Source organism: Ictalurus punctatus, chromosome 7, assembly GCF_001660625.3.
Source record: "Ictalurus punctatus breed USDA103 chromosome 7, Coco_2.0, whole genome shotgun sequence".
NCBI lineage: Eukaryota > Metazoa > Chordata > Actinopteri > Siluriformes > Ictaluridae > Ictalurus > Ictalurus punctatus.
Genome location: NC_030422.2, coordinates 13,975,834 through 13,989,999, shown reverse-complemented (window position 1 = coordinate 13,989,999; position 14,166 = coordinate 13,975,834). Strand labels below are relative to the sequence as shown.

Here is a 14,166-nt window from a genome sequence, read left to right as displayed (position 1 = left end):
ACACACACACACACACATGCACGCACATGCACAAACCCACAGCAACGTGAGCGTGTAGTGCTGTTCCATTAAGCTGTTTGCCTCTGCAAAACTCCACAATAAAACCCACCGTCAGTGAGTTAGTCTTAATGGAATTACAGTTCTCATCAGCCAGGATGAGCAACTTTTGCAGGGTGAATTAAAGTGGGCCAGTTCCAACCTGAACCATCCATCACTACAGGACACACAGACTGTTTTTGGTCCCATGCCAGAGGACACCACACTCTTTGTGTGTGTGTTTCTGTGCGGTTTTATTTATTTCTTTTTATTTTTTTATACTTCAAATCTCAACCCGATGATAGAATTGCATCAAGCATGAGCCATTCTTTTAAAAATGTCATTATCTAAGGAAATGATCACATAGATATGCGCTTGTAGATTTTCTTTTCCTGATTCTCGTGTTGTTCCAGGAATCATGCTGCTTGCGGCTCTGGATGTGACTTCATTTCCCTTGGTACTAGTTGGTTTATAGACGTGGTGTAGCATGAATCGATGCTGTTGATGGACATCCTAATGGGTCTTTCTTAATTAAACTACTTCCAGTATAAACGCTCGCTGTCAAATATCAATCTAACTTGGCAGGGACTGAAAGGTCATCTTCAATTTACCTGATGTTTTTTCTTCTCTGGGAACAATTTTGTCCATACATCGTAAAATAAAGTACACTGTCTTTTGTCAGTGATGTTGGTTTTTTTTTTTGGGGGGGGGGGATTTCCCCTCACTCACTTGTTAACTAATTGTTTGCTTTCTATTTTGATAGCAACGAGATCCTCACAAAAGAAATTCGGAGGACTCTAAAGTAAGGATCTTTTTTTTTTTTTTTTTTTTTTTTTTTTTTTTTTTTTTTTTTTTTAAATTCAATATAATTAATGATCATTACATTCGAAATGCTACATATTCCATGCAACCATGTTACAAATGAATCAGAAAAACACAAACCCATGTTTGTCAGTTCTCCATTTTCAGCACAGCTTCATTCATCAAAGACTTCCTCACATGATTGTTGTCATCTGACTGGGTTTCTTGTTATACTCAGGTGATGGTCATGCAGGAAGGCTCAACGTCTCTGTTTGGTCAGCACCTTAAGCTGCCCACTTTACCCAGCAGCTCACTGACACTGAACTTCTCTGATGGCAAAAAGAACAAGTCCTTTTCAGGAGCAAAGGTTAGTCTAAATATCCAGGTTGCCTCTCACAACTTGCAAACTAAACCAAAAGAGCTGTGACTCACCAAAAAAAAAAAAAAAAAAAACAACGTTTTGCCACCTAAAGAATTCCCAGCTCTTCAAAGAGCTCTTCTTAATCTTCCATATTTGGCAAGTTCAAGTATGTTCAGGGCATTTAGCTGAGATTTTGCGAGACGTTAAACATTGGCTTAAGTCAGGTATTTCTTGGCTGGGAAAAAGGCAAGTGCTTACATTATGATGACGTAAACTAAGCAGCAGGGTGTCTCGTTACAGGAGGGGTTTTGAATGAACTGTGAAATACTTATAGACCTCAGACATTCAGTTTTTCTCTCCTTTTTTTTTTTTTTTTTTTTTTCCCAATCTGTCTGAAAGAACTATTTACGAAACTGTTCAGACCTTTTTTATGTACAGCTCCACTCAAGTTATTAGTTTCCAGCAGTGTTAGAAGTTAAAATACTTTTTTCCATGTATTGAGTGAAGCACATTATCCATTACGCTAGTAAATCGTGCAGGACTAGGCACCTACATATTTCTTGAGTTAGGTTTTATTTTTGGTCTCCAGTGTCGTATAACTTACTGCGATCCAGCTTGAAGCGCTGCACGCATGCAGAGACGGGAGTCCCTACCGCACATGGAAACGGTTCCCAATCTAAACAGGCCCTCGCACGTGATGGATTACTGACAGCTCAAGGGTCACTGCACAACTACATCAGCCTCCTTACAAAATGGGCAAAAGATGGTTCATATTGTATTGTTCTCTCTCTCTCTCTTTCTCCATCTATCTATCTATCTTTATTTATATATATATATATATATATATATATATATATATATATATATATATATATATATATATATATATATATATATATATATATATATATATATATTCTTTCTTGAAATAGAAAAGTTTAAAAAAATTGCATCCATACTTCAGGTTGCTGCAGGTAGTATTTTGTATCCCAGTGTTTTTCAATACTATTTAGATGAATGTACAGTTGATTTACTTAAATAATAAGACCCAATGCTTGTTTGTTTATTTTGGTATCCATTATATGATGTGGCTCCAGCCTTGTAAAACGTATATAAATGAACACTTGATGCTTTTTGTCAGGTAGAATTGTATTCTTTGGCTCGCCATGAAGAAGCCTCTTTGTGTTCAGAGGTCCAAGGGTCAACAAAAGATAGAGAAAATAAAAAGCTTTAGAGGTAGTTCAGGCAGGTCATAACACCTCCTCTGTCTAGACTGCCTAATGGCTTTACTACACGGGTGAAATATTGACAGGGGCTACCAGGCCTGACCTTGGGAAAGAACAACCCAGTCATTAGGGGAGGAAGTGCCTTAAAGCCTCTCTGTCCAGGTTAGAACTGAGGGTTTCAACTTCCCCTCTTCCTGTAGCTTACTTTCTTTCCATATACTCCAAAATTAGACAGCATGGAAATTCACAGTTTGGAGGGATACAGGCGTTTTTTGAATTCTGCTGAATAAGCATTTACTCACTCTGTGTGTGTGTGTGTGTGTGTGTGTGTTTGTGTTTTTTTTTAGAAGATATTCCCTGAGACACACTCACAGCTGGCAATTTTTATACTTTAATTGAATTGGTTTCCTTTAACTGGCTGGCCTGCTTATCTGTCAGGTGGCACTCTAATCTTAGTCTTTTGTACTTTGTGTACAGGACGGGTCCAAAAGCGGTAGTGCCCTCACCATCACCACCACCAACAACAGCATCAGCAGCAGCTCACTCAAACTCCACAAGCCATCCAAGGAGCACAAGGACAAGCCTTCCAAAGACTCGAAAGAGTCCAAAAGTGCCTTCAGAGACTTCAGCAGGGACTCGGGCAAAGTCTCCAAAGACTCCTTGAAGAAACCCAAAGAGAACCAGCCGCTGCGTGATGAGCAGCCTATCCCTAAGATGGGTTTCAAAGAGCCCAAGGCCATATCAAAGGAACACCGGGCAACTGAGGTTAGCTTCTCGAGCTTGGGCCAAAATAAGCGAAGGCCCTCGATGGACGATGAAGCCCACATTACCAAAAAACAGAAAGGAAGTTTTTCAGAGTCGTCACAGAAGCTCCAGTCCAGTTCCAGCTTGATCCAGCCTCACCACTCAGATAAAAGGGCTCTAAAGGACAAATCGCAGGTCCGGCATTCCAAGTTAAGGGATAATGAGCTGTCTGAGAGAAGGAAGGTGTCCACGTTGCCTCCTTTTCAGGATGTGGTGGACCCAAATGACTCTGATATGGATGACAACATTTCTGCTAAATACGACGTAAGTGCCCATAGTGCTTCTGCTTGTTTTGTTTTTTTTTTTTATGTTTAGTCATTTCTTTCACTGACTTTTGCTATATTTATAGCTCTGTTGTCTTGTTCATTATCATCTTGTGAGCCTGCAGCATTGACTACTAAGCATATCTAATGATTTCTTGTATGTGGTTTGGAATTTTGCAAGCAGTTCATTACAGGTTCGTTTTTTAGAATGTGTGTGTGTCGAGCAGCACTAGTAGGTTCTGATACTTGGATCTATAGGATGCCCTGTTTACAGACAGTTCTCCCGGGGTATGCAGGAGCTGTGTAATCATCAAACGAACAGGTCATAATGGAACAATTCCAGTAACACGGGTCTGGTCAGTGAGGAGGGCTAATAAACTCGCTGGGTGTTCACATGCTGAGGCCTTGTTTTTCTGGCTGGGGTTCAGGGAACCAGTGCTGGAAGATGTCAGAAATGTGGTGTCTGGAATTCAAATTTTTACTCGTTAGTTGCCACAGTACCGGCACTGAAACAATACCACAGTAGGATAATTCAGATATTTAAGCTATAATTTCAGCTTTAGCTTCAGATTTTAATACTTTTAGTACTTTGAATACTATTCCACAAAATGAAACTATTAAATATTCTGATTTAGTTAACTGTGGCTGTAATTTGACATGCAGCATTCACCTCACTCAGTCATTGCATGTGTCCTTTTCACTCAACATGGTGTGTGTTTGTCTTTTTTATTAGCATGAGTCAAATGAAAACCTTAAAAGTGCTGCATAAATGAAAGAAACACAACACTAAATTTGTAGTTTCGAAAGTACAAATTGTACGTCTGGTCCATTGTTCTCAATAGCCCTTTCTACTGCCACCTTAAACTGGATCCACTTTACTTTGACAGTTATTTGCAATAAACAATGCAAAATAAAAAATGAATGTTTTCATTTGACACTGTCTTGTACATGATGGGAAATAGTGGCTATAGTTGTGTTCAGCCCTGAACATGCCAGATAGTAATGCATTCTTCATTGTCTATGACTCTGTGTTGGCTGTCATGTCTACATGTAGGATTTCTAATATACCAAGAAAGCAATGTGTGTACGTTAGTGTTAAGTCTAATTTCACGTGTTTTAAAGCTTGTGATTGAGTATAGCTGATAAAATATGATCCCAGTAAAACACAGTGGCAGTCATTTGATGATATTAATGAGCTCTTTTTATAAAGTACCTTTTATAAAAGAGAATTCTTTAAAGGTCCCTGTAATTCAGAGGATGAATTACATTCGCTTGACATGTATATGGAAACTGCCATTCCATGACAATGCATATATTGCATACCTGTTGCTCCATGGAACAAGGTGACCTTGGTACAGTTGAGGCCAAATGTGTATATACAAGACATTCAAATTAAAATTTTCACAACTCCACTCGTTTCATGTTGCCCTTCATTTCCTGTGTTGAGTTAGTTATGGTAAAATAATAGCGAAGTGACAGATTTATTTTAGCATTATCAGATTTTGGTTGGGTCACTTGTTTACATTCACTGTGTTAGTTTCTGGTGGCATTGCCTTTGAATCAAACACTCGAGGTAGCCTTCAACAAGTTTCTTACAAGTTTACTCCAAAAATTGTCTGGGATTCAGGTCAGAGGCTTTGTGATGGCCACTGTAGTACTTTCACTTTGTTGTCTTTAAACCATTTTGTTGTTGCTTTGGAGGTATGCTTACGATCATTTTCCTGATCCCAGTTGTGACCATGTTTTAACTTTCTAGCTGATGTCTTGCTTGCTTTCAGTCTTAAGGTGTTGCTTCAGCATTTCTAGATAATCTTTCTTCCTCATGATACCATCTATCTTCTGAATTGCACCACTCTCTTTTCTAAGAGAAAAAAACCCCAGCATGATGCTACTGGCTCTGTGCTTCACAGTTGGGGTGGTGATATTCATAGAGCCTCACCTTTTTTCCTCAATACATTGCACAGATCATTATGGCTATGCATTAAACAGTTTTTGTTTCAATTGACCAGTGTGTACCCTTCCAAATGGTGAGGTCTTTATCCTGGCGGTCACCTATTTCAGTCTGGCTTTTTTATGCTGGTCTTGGAGTGGGGGCTTCAGGGGCTTCTTCCTCGCACATTTCAGGCCAGTGGTGGACGCTTTCTGAGAAAGCTTTCCACTTGACTTTGGAATGTAGCTGTGGGAATTTCCCATTCAGGCACCAGAGCATTAGTGAGCTACAGCACTGTTGTCTGGTGAAAAAAGGCCTGGCACACAGTCGGCATTCTAGTTCATCCCAAAGGTGTTCAGTGCGTCAGGGCTCTGTGCAGGACACATGAGTTCTTCCACATCAACCTTGGCAAACCGTGTCTTTATGGAATTCTCTTTATGCACAGTGGCACTGTTATGCTGGAACAGGTTTGGGCCACGTTGTTCCAGTGAAGGGAAATCTTAAAGCTACAGCAACTGTAAATGCATTCTATACAGTTGTATGCTTCTAACATTGTGGCAACAGTTTGGGGAAGAATCACATATGGGCATGAAGGTCAGGTGTCCATATACATTTGTTATAGTGTAGTTCTTCATCTTCTTAAGTCTTCTAGAAAACATTTATAGCTAGGCATGAGACAATGCACTGAAGTCACAATACCCGACAGGTCCTGATACAGGGATTCCTGATATCAAATACAACAGGGGTGTCAAACTCAAATTGTGCGCAGGCCAAATCAGCATTTTTGTGAGACCCTAAAGGGCCATAATCAAAGTCAGTATATATGTTACCAATAATCTACAGGCTCTGAAATTAGACTAGGATGTTTCTAGGAAAAAGAAACAGCTAACAGATACTATTAAAGTGTATGCACTATTAGGTAATACTATTTATTATACTAATTATAATAGGAGGAGGAGGTTTTTTTGTTTGTTTTTGTTTTTTAAATAAATGCATTCCTTTGTTTAATCACATTTTAAGGGATACCAGCTGCTGTGATGAGTAACAGGATTAGCCAGTTGGGATGATGCATGTTTCCTGTTTCTGCTTGAAAGCTACTAGTCAGATAGTTACACTACAGTATAAGCACAGAAATATGGAGGTGAGAGGCGGTGAAGTTGCTGGAGTTTACTGAAAAGGAAAAGTAGATCAGGATTTATAATATAAGGTGTAATTTTTCTCTTATTATTAACATGATCTTAATCTTTTTGAGTGGAACTGTCATAAAGGTATTTAATGTCAGTGCTATTAATACGTAAAGCTTGTTTGATGGTAGATTGTGCCTTAAATGATTAAATAACATTTAGCAATTTAACTGTATAGGTGAGGGAAGCAATCATGGTTTTATGTAGCATATTTCCTCATCCCACTGAAATTAATTTCTGGTTACTCCACACCCAGCGTGCTTCTGAATCATTTTTACATAAGAGTGTGATTTACATCAAGTACAGTAGGTAATGATTTTTAAACTGCATTTCCGACCACGGACAAACCAACCATGATTTAAAAAAACAGTTCTGCTGTGAATTCTGGATATTATGAAAAGGTTGAGCAGTAGGGTATTATGGGCTGTTTCACTGTTTGTTTGGGGGGGTTTTCTTCCAAGTTCAAATGGGACGAATGAAATGGGGATCTGGGCCTTGTGTTTGACACATGGGCCACAACGCTTCCTTCTAATTGGTTTAATTTTTTGGACTATTAATTAAGCATGCTTCGAGGCAGTTAGGTTCCCACTTGTAAATTTTGAGTTTAAGGGTGTAGAGCTTATAATGAATATTAAACAAAAATATCACATTTCAAAATATGAGCAGCAAATTTCTTCAAGTATTTTCTCATATTTACAGCATTTGGCAAACTTAAAGAAGCGCTTTAGAGTCTCCCTCAAAGACATTTCCTAATGCTAGTGCAAATATGTTCTAGTTTTAGGGTCTAAGAATACTGTTGGCTAAAAATCCTGTTGGCATATTTTTTATATATATATATATATATATATATATATATATATATATATATATATATATATATATATATATATATATATATATATATATATATATATGACTGAGAGAGATTGATAGATAGATAGAATGCTGATTTAAGTGATTGGTGAAGAGGTGGTCTTCAGTCTTCGCTTAACCCTTAAACGCATACCTCAGGTCGTTAGACATCCACCTTTGTATTCTTCAATCTATTTATTATCAAAAAATGTAACAAGAAAAAAAAGATAAAAAATTTGTCAAGTAATATGTTTTATAATGAATTTATTGTATAAAAGTTATGGAGTCGCTATGACCTGAGGTTTGTAGTAGTGTAATTATATTTTTCTGAGTAACAATATTGAATCTTTCAAGGCTCAATAAGTGCATTTCTCTTTTATTCCTCAAGGTGGGAATGTTTGTAATGTGTCAATCATAATTACCCCTGGTATAAACAAAATGTTACAAAACATGTTAATAGCTCAGCAATTTAGTGCAGAACATGTTTCATCCACGTTTATCGGCGGATCTGATGATGCAGCTGTCAGCAAACAAAAAATTTTTGATGATTATGAACATGATCGTAGCCTATTGAGACTAACACATTGAATGATCCATATCCTGAATACGAGCCAGATGCTGAATTTACCGTGCGAAGGTGTCACATTTGCCCATAATATTACTTCTACATGATAAAATGACTTTAATTACAAAAATATTAAATATTGTAATGATTTTGTTATGGTGACCGAAACAATTGAATGAAAATGCTGCATCACTTTCACTATTTTAGCGCGTTAATTATAAGTGTGTAATTTTTAACGTTTTTTAAATTATTTATTTTGCATCTGTTTTGATGACCAATAAAATGTAAAAATATGAAATATGCTCTTTTTTTCTTTTTTAATTGTTAATAAAATATTAGCACAGTTTTATACTATTGAGGCAGATCCATCCACGTTAGATATATACCCCAGGTTGCTAACGACCCGAATATGTAATAATGATTGGCGAAACATGTATGCATTTAAGGGTTAAAGACAGACGGTGACTCTGCAGTTCGGGAAGCCAGGGGAAGTTCTTTCTACCGCCTGAGTGCCAGGAAAGAGAAGTCTTGATGCATGATGTCCTTGAGGGTTGGTGGGTCAAGTCGAACCATGCTAGAGGCTAAAGGGAATGTGGTACAGGGCAGAGTTTGAGTTTTTTTGCAGGCAAAGTACTGATTACATTAATTTGTACAAATAATAGTCTTCAGTTAGTTGGCGAGGACAAGGGCGAGTAGGTGATCTCACCACATTTGTGGCAGCAAGTCAACAATCACATTTTTTTTGTTCCCTACGACAAACCACAGAGAACTTGTCTGTGGTTCTAATAAATGTCAGGTTCACATTGTTTTAATGCAATACTTTCTATATTTACACTGACCCACAAACACTATAGCATCTCAATATTTCTCCAGTGAAGGAAATGGGATTAGTGATCCACTGGAGCTGCCACACAACCGCCGTATCCTCTCACTTTGTTTAAGAAAGAGGCTCTCTAAGGGAGACCTAGTTTATTAGCTTTAAAGCAAGTGGTGAGATGAGATTTATGGTTTTATGGCACCTAAGGAGCTTGGAGGAAGGGTGCAATGAATAGCTCTGGTTCTTTAATCCCGCTCCTTAAAACGAGTGAAAGGAAGAAAGACACGTCTGTGTTTATGACGATTAACAAATCCCAGGTGTTTCTGTCTGCATATTGCTGTGTCTGTGAGTTTGGAATCCTGAGTCCATTTCTATGCATGCAGCAACTGAACTCGGTAAGTGTCTGACAGCTGTGGGGGTCAATTCCTCAGAAAGACAAGGATTTTTTTTTGTTGTTGTTGTTAAATTGTGAAAGTTACACTGCATTTAGATTTAATTTATACTAATTGTTAAGCCATAAATAGTTACTAACAAAGAAATAAATTAGGACTTCAGAGCTCTATACCTATTTTTGGTTTAAAAGTCAATAAACATGCCCCTATTTCAAATAGACATGTTGTTGTTTTATATCATTACTTTCCAGCACATATAGGATGATGACAAACAAACATTGTGCTGAATGACCAGATATATAACTGGTGTAGGAACTGAATAACGAAACATATTATTGGTCAAAAGGGGTGGGATTTTGGTTTATAGTACAGCTACCTTGCCTTTAAATTTGAATAAATATAAAATCTTTTACTGGTCATGATATGTAATCTGAACAAAAAAATACTGCTAAAATGTGAAGCTCCAAGTGGATTTGTAATAATTGTGTTTTGTGATTTTTTTTATTCCCCCCCCCCGATAAAAACATGGATCTCTGCAACACGTTTTAAAGTAGATCTCCCTAAATTATTAAGCCATATGTGAAAAGCTCAAGAGCTTAAAATGAAAACATGTCAAAACTATTTTTTGGTTCAGATTGAAATTACGAATGTCTCACTTCTGAAGAGTAAAAAAAAACAGAGCTCTATAAATAAAATATCTAGCCTGGATGTGTAGTCATAAATGTTACAGCTTTTTCTTTTGTTCTCTTCTGTTCACAACGGACTTTACCCCTTTGCTGTGCATTAATTATTGGGACCTGATGGAAGAAACTCTTTCTCCCTTTTACACTGCAGGTTTCTTACCCTGCTCTTTAAATTTATTCTGTGTTAAGCACCTCAGTCGTTGGCCTGACTGCTTTGTCAGGTGATTAGAGGTTGATTTTGGGGGGTTTAGGGTTTAACTGTACCCTTAAATCTGTTTACGACATTCCTATATAGGGGCTCTTTGGTGGCTGGGAAGTGAATGGGACAAAGGCCTTGCACCAGCCCAGTCATCAGTTTTAGAGCAGTTTCAGATTTATGGCACCACAGTTGAGGGAGTGCTCGTAAAGCCCCAGCACAGCTGCATGGTTCTAGTCGTCTCTGCAGTGTGATGGCTATTGAACCTTTTGTTCACAGTTTCTCTAGCTTGCCTGTTGTCAGCTGGTGTGAAGTGAGCTGCCGCCACCATGTTACTTTGGATTAGAACTGTTGCAAACTTGGCTGGGAAAGGACCGTTTTACTGGAAAAATGTTGGGCAGTAACTGTGAAGTTTGTTCTTGCCTGTTATTAATGGGTGCACTTTATGAGTGCCCAAGATTTATGGTGAAATGAGCAAAACAGGTAATTCCCATAGTACTATAGTGCATTACTATTCATCAACTTAATCCATTAATCAAAGCAAGCCGTTGAAGTACCTGCCATAGTGAAGAGCATCAAGACATATTTTCTGCAATCAGCGGTCAGTATGAGCCTCAGCTGAAAACATGTGGTATCTGCTACTATATATAAGTGCCAGAACAACAAATATTAGATGAATTTGACTATATTCAAGATATTTTCATTGATCTAATTGTTTTTTCTTTCTCAAAATCTGGGATAAAATAATGTTGTGTTTGTGGTGCTTTGTGATGATTTTTCAAGTTGCAATTTATCATTTCCCACCTTGGCATGTTCTACGTGCAATGTGAGGGGGAGGGGTGGGGGAACCATGGACATTTCCATGAAAGTGTAATGCTCATGAAAACTACATTTAATCACACTTTTACAGTTACAGGCGTGAGTGGTGGTTGTTAATGATCTACTATAATGAATTTCAAACATCCATGCAACGTTTTGGACTGAAATTGCAGTACAGCGAAAAGTAAATAGCATTAGCAACAAGCTAGCTGGCTACTGTTCGATAACTAATGTTTACATTTTTAAAAGAGAGATTAGTATGGTCAGTGTTATAGATTTAACCAAGTACTGTGTCTGTATATTAACCGATCTATAGCCAATATTGCTATAGACTAATTTAAAAATAGAAGAAATATCTTACTGTTCACAATCATGTTGATTTAATGTCACTCTGTTAACGGGGAAGGAACTGGTAGTTGAGAAGACTACCCCAGGTTGACGAGTTGAAGTTTCAAGCTGAGGGGGTGTTTTCGGTGGCTTTTACTGGTTGTAGGCAAGGGGAACCTTGCCTTTTTTTCTTGCAGTCGATTCAGAAGAAGACAAAAGGCTTCAAACAGATATCATGACCAATGTTCTATCTCCCATTCATGCTTAACCCAGACAGAACCATATAATACTATAGTCACAGTATTGGTAGTGAAAAAAATGAATATGGTGATTTTAATGAACCCTCAACCAAAGGAATGAAGTGCAGCAATTCTTTAACAAATGTGTTCAGTCTGTTTAGATCTCCACTGGTTTGCGGCTTCATTTTGGCAGCTCACGTGAGGCCGCAGGGAATGCTTGTTTTGATGGAAGTTGCTTTTTCATTAGCTGTAAAAAAGTAATGTAGCATTTTATAGTGCAGAGACTGCTTAGCCGTTACTCAAGCTTGGGTGACAGCTAGGCAAGCATCTCGGTGAGAGTCGTAGCGGCTTGAGTTCTCCTTTGCCCTTGCTTCTGTTCTCAACCAGATGATGTTGGTACTTAAAGATTTGCCAGTGTTTCCACATGACTGATGGTGTTGGTAATAGTGGTGGAGAGGTGTGGGGCTGCTCTGGCCGTGCTTTTACTAGTGTCTAGATTGGGGGCCGTCGGTCTCAAGAAAGACTCTGTGATTTACAGTCTGGTTCTCCGACCATGCGTTTGATGTCAGTGAGGCTCCTAGACAGACAAACAGGCAGTAAAATGCAAAAAGGTGGAAAGAGAAAAAGGAAGGGGGGGATAACAAAGAAAAAGATAGTAAAGATACTTCAAAGAACTGCTTTGCGGTCCCTCCAGCTCTCCAAGGGGTAAAAGTGTCTTTACCACCCTGGTTGCTTGGAGCAAAATTTTACACCATGTGTTTCTCTCAGTAGTGTCACTATCAATTTCTCTTCTTTTTTTTTTTTTCCTTCCAACCCATTCAAATCCTTAGGATTTAGTGTGAATCATGAGCCACTACCAAAGGCAATGAAAGCTCAGGTTTATTGTTGTTTTGGGAATTCAGTCTTTATAAAAGTTTTCTTCCAGACAAAGATGTGGTTTAGTAGAAGTTTGTTTTTAGATGACTGGTGAAATCCCTCTGAATACTAGCAAGATTTTGGCTTTATGGAGCTGTGAGTGGGGCCATAAGCTCTTTAAAAAAAACTCCCTCAATGGCTTTTTGAATAGTTTTTGTTTGTTTGTTTAAGTAGTACCCCTTAATTGTTTTGTTCAAGTAGAACTGCTTCATTTTGTTATAGGGTTTTTATGTGGAGCCTTCAGTGGTCCCCTTAAGGAAGAATAACCATCCAAACTAGGCTTTGAATTTTTGCTTGAAATTTTGTTTTAAAAAGGTTTCAATAGATGACTTCATTGTCCAGAATCGCTAACCTAAAAAAGTCAAGACAAACAAGCTTTTCCACAATTTCAGGTTTAAGTCAGGAACTGCTTGCCAGCAGTGGCAATAGCAAATACTCAGCTGGTTGGTGGATTTTATTTATTTATTTTTTGTTGTTGTTGATTCTGCAGTAATTAGAAGTGAACAGTAAATAAAGCATAAAAAGATGATTTCAAATGAATCCTTTTACAGATTGTTGTCCACTATCCACATGTTGATACTGCTGCTCAAAGTGACCATGTCTAAATGCTGACTGGAGCAGGAGAGCGAAAATAAATCGAATCAAATAAATAAAATGGCATATTTATTCACTTCCTCATTGTCATCACTATTAACATTAGGGTTAACGTGTTAGATTTGACACAAGTCCTGAGAGCATGTGAGGTTGGAGGATGGGAGGCAGCGCTTCCAGGTGTTGTGGGTTAATATTTGACAGTTTGAAACACCTACACAGACTCCAGATTGATGTCGATTGGATCATCTCCTGGGTTTTTTTTTGGGGGGGGGGTTTGGTTCATTTTTCAGTGAAGTTCTGGAAATATAATATAATATCTGAGTAAATGACACTGTAATCTTGTGTAGAGATGGTTCAGTCATTTATATCATATAAGCCTAATCCAAACTAAATGTACTCATACATTTGGGAGTTAATCCCACACAAAGGACTATGTAAAATTTGAGATATTTCGATCTCATGTGGCTTTTATCCGGTTTTAGTTCTTAATGCTATTTTGCACAGCTTGTGTGAATTTAGAGAAGCAGTTTCAAGCATTTTGGTAAACAGGAATGCATTAGTGCCATGCACAATGCAAAGTTTTCGACAGCTATGTGGTTTGTACTGTACATGGTTTAGTAAAGGCTGAGTAAGTGATCCATCATTCAGTTTGAGTCATTTCCTCCCTATTAGCATGTGTTTAATTATGGTTTACCCTGTGGCTTTGTCCTGAGGATTTTCGAGCTGTAGCAGTTAAGCTTCTTTTAGACAGTTCCTCTCTGTTGTGTTTAGGGGCCATGTGAATTCTGTACTTTGTTTCCTACAAGAGACCCTATTTTGTTTCACAGAGGGCTCATCAGAAAAGAATGTAAACAAATTAATTGAGATTAACTTTAATGGCGTCTTTAGAGTTCCTCTTGGGCTGTTCTCCAGCAAGAATTAAGTTAATAGTATTGCACTGAACTTTCATGCTCCCCCCCTCCCCATTAAAAGCATGTTCCTCCTCCTCCTGCTCCAGCATGAGTGCAGAGCTTTGTGAGGGGCCTTTCAGCAGTGAGTTACAAGCCACAAAGAAATGCAGGATGGACTTAATGTGAAACTTAAAACCCCTCAAAAGCGGGCCAAGAGAGAGTTCGGACCACAAATGTGGCCAGCCCTCCTGGGGGGCTTCTTCCTTTTAATG

General features: G+C 38.2%; 1 protein-coding gene across 2 annotated transcripts in view; it reads left to right on the top strand.

The window, feature by feature from the left end:
- The window catches only part of mllt3 (MLLT3 super elongation complex subunit), a 63,370-nt gene that overhangs the window by 38,438 nt on the left and 10,766 nt on the right, over nt 1-14,166 (top strand). For both annotated transcript variants that reach the window (XM_053681276.1, XM_047156792.2), the window contains exons 5-7: nt 800-838; nt 1,076-1,204; nt 2,902-3,492. In XM_053681276.1, the coding sequence (XP_053537251.1) occupies nt 800-838; nt 1,076-1,204; nt 2,902-3,492 (759 nt within the window). The remainder of the gene's footprint in view (nt 1-799; nt 839-1,075; nt 1,205-2,901; nt 3,493-14,166) is intronic.